General features: G+C 41.6%; 1 protein-coding gene across 1 annotated transcript; it reads right to left on the bottom strand.

The window, feature by feature from the left end:
- Window positions 1-278: 278 nt before the first annotated feature.
- On the bottom strand, window positions 279-995 carry LOC100668609 (large ribosomal subunit protein uL1). The gene has a single exon (XM_003423206.3). The coding sequence runs from the start codon at window positions 978-980 to the stop codon at window positions 327-329; it is 654 nt and encodes a 217-aa protein (XP_003423254.1). The 5' UTR covers window positions 981-995; the 3' UTR covers window positions 279-326.
- Window positions 996-2,805: the final 1,810 nt, after the last annotated feature.

Below are 2,805 nucleotides of genomic sequence, written 5' to 3'. Positions count from 1 at the left end.
TAATGCCTTCCAGATTCCTCCATGTTATGAAATGTTTCACAGATTCATCATTGCTCTTTATTGATGCGTAGTATTCCATTGTGTGAATATACCAGAATTTATTTATCCATTCATCCATTGATGGGCACCTTGGTTGCTTCCATCTTTTTGCTATTGTAAACAGTGCTGCAATAAACATGGGTGTGCATATATCTGTTCACATAAAGGCTCTTATTTCTCTAGGATATAGTCCAAGGAGTGAGATTGCTGGATTGTACGCTAGTTCTATTTCTAGCTTTTTTTTTTTTTTTTTTTGACGGTAACGCTAGTGTTTATTGAGCTGTGCCTTAGTACAGACGTTGGGGCTTGCCCATGGTGCTCTTGAGGTACAAAGCCCGGACATTCTGCCAATTTTTCTTTAGCAGTGAAACCAGGAAGCTGACAGCCAAGTGGATGTTGTATACAAGTTCATCGTCTGTCATCTTCACATGGCCAACAGCCACTGCCAGACACAACACCTTCTTCATCTGGAACTTGATGGTGGACTTCACTTCATCTACTGTGACCACCATGTTCTCATTGTGGGTAAGCAGGGAAGGGAATTTGCCAGCCTTATTCAGGCCTGGACCCAAGATTCGTGGGATCTGCCTGCTCAGTGACTCAGAGGCCAAAAAGCCATCATATTTCTTGGCCAGGTTTTTGACCAGCTTCTTATTCTTGTTGAGCTTCTTCAGAGCCTCAATGTCCATGTGAGGGATATCCACAGCCTTGGCTTCATCACAGTGCTGCTGGTCCCCAAGGACACACACAGAGAACTTGGGGAGGGGGGTGGACTTAAGCCTGACAGTGCCCAAGAAGCGTTTGTCCTTCTGAGGGTCATAGTTCTTCCAGCTTATCTGCAGCTCCACCGTTTCCAAAAACTTCCGGCGCTTGCACTGGTTCCCGTGAAGGACTTCCCGCACTGCCTCGTAGAGGGTGTCGCGAGAGACTTTGCTGCTCATAATTCCTAGCGCCCCAGTCACCGGAAAAGAGCTATTTCTAGCTTTTTAAGGAAGCGCCAAATGGATTTCCAAACTAGAATGTACAAAGTGTGAATCTAGGAAAATTGGAAATCGTCAAAAATGAAATGGAATGCATAAACATTGATATCCTAGGTATTAGTGACCTAAAATGGACTGGTATTGGCCATTTTGAATCGGACGATCATACAGTCTACTATGCTGGAAATGACAACTCGAAGAGGAATGGTGTTGCATTCATCGTCAAAAAGAACGTTCCAAGATCTATCCTGAACTACAATGCTGTCAGTGATAGGGTAATACCAATATGCCTACGAGGAAGACCAGTTAATACGACTATTATTCAAACTTACGCACCAACCACTGGGGCCAAAGATGAAGAAATAGAAGATTTTTATCAGCTGCTGCAGTCTGAAATTAATCGAACATGCAATCAAGATGCATTGATAATTACTGGCCATTGGAATGCAAAAGTTGGAAACAAAGAAGAAGGATCAGTAGCTGGAAAATATGGCCTTGGTGATAGAAACAATGCCAGAGATCGAATGATAGAGTTTCGCAAGACCAACAACTTCTTCATTGCAAATACCTTCTTTTACCAACATAAACGGTGACTATACACATGGACCTCACCAGATGGAACACACAGAAATCAAATTGACTACATCTGTGGAAAGAGACGATGGAAAAGCTCAATATCATCAGTCAGAACAAGGTCAGGGGCCAACTGTGGAACAAACCATCAATTGCTCATAAGCAAGTTCAAGCTGATACTGAAGAAAATCAGACCAAGTCCACGAGAGCCAAAACATGACCTTGAGTTTATCCCACCTGAATTTAGAGACCGTCTCAAGAATAGATTTGACCCATTGAACACTAGTGACTGAAGACCAGACAAGTTGTGGGATGACATCAAGGACATCATCCATGAAGAAAGCAAGAGGTCACTGGAAAGACAGGAAAGAAGGAAAAGACCAAGATGGATGTCAGAGGAGATTCTGAAACTTGCTTCTGAGCATTGAGCAGCTAAAGCGAAAGGAAGAATTGATGAAGTAAAAGAACTGAACAGAAGATTTCAGAGGGCATCTGGAGAAGACAAAGTAAAGTATTATAATGACATGCTCAAAGAGCTGGAGATGGAAAACCAAAAGGGAAGAACATGCTCTGCGTTTCTCAAGCTGAAAGAACTGAAGAAAAAATTCAAGCCTCGAGTTGCAATAGTGAAGGATTCCGTGGGGAAAATATTAAACGACACAGGAAGCATCAAAAGAAGATGGAAGGAATACACAGAGTCATTATACCAAAAAGAATTAGTCGATATTCGACCAGTCCAGAGAATGTTTCACGTGCATTGGAAAAGAAAGTATACTTGGCTGCTGTTGGGTGGAGTGTTCTGTATCTGTCTATGAGTTTGTGACACTTAGATCTTCCGTGTCTTAACTGAGCTTCTTTCTGGATGTCCTGTTCTTCACTGAAAGTGGTGCGTTGAAGCTTCCTACAATTATTGTGAAGCTGTCTATCTCGCTTTTCAATGCTGTTCGAGTTTGTTTCATGTATCTTGAAGCCCTGTTATTGAGTGCGTAAATATTCAATATGGTTATATCCTCCTGGTATATTGTTCCTTTAATCATTATATAATGTCCTTCCTTATCCTTTGTGGTGGATTTTACTTTAAATCCTATTTTGTCAGAAATTAATATTGCCACTCCTGCTCTTTTTGATTGTTGTTTGCTTGGTATATTTTTTCCATCCTTTGAGTTTTAGTTTGTGTCTTTAAGTCTAAGGTGCGTTCCTGGTAGGCAGCATA

The sequence above is a fragment of the Loxodonta africana genome, chromosome 5, assembly GCF_030014295.1.
Source record: "Loxodonta africana isolate mLoxAfr1 chromosome 5, mLoxAfr1.hap2, whole genome shotgun sequence".
Lineage (NCBI taxonomy): Eukaryota > Metazoa > Chordata > Mammalia > Proboscidea > Elephantidae > Loxodonta > Loxodonta africana.
The sequence above is the reverse complement of the archived record's forward strand: the minus strand, read 5'-3'. Positions and strand labels throughout refer to the sequence as shown.

Coding starts and splice junctions, on each gene's coding strand:
- LOC100668609 (XM_003423206.3), bottom strand. CDS start 980: ATGAGCAGCAAAGTCTCTCGCGACACCCTCTACGAGGCAGTGCGGGAA.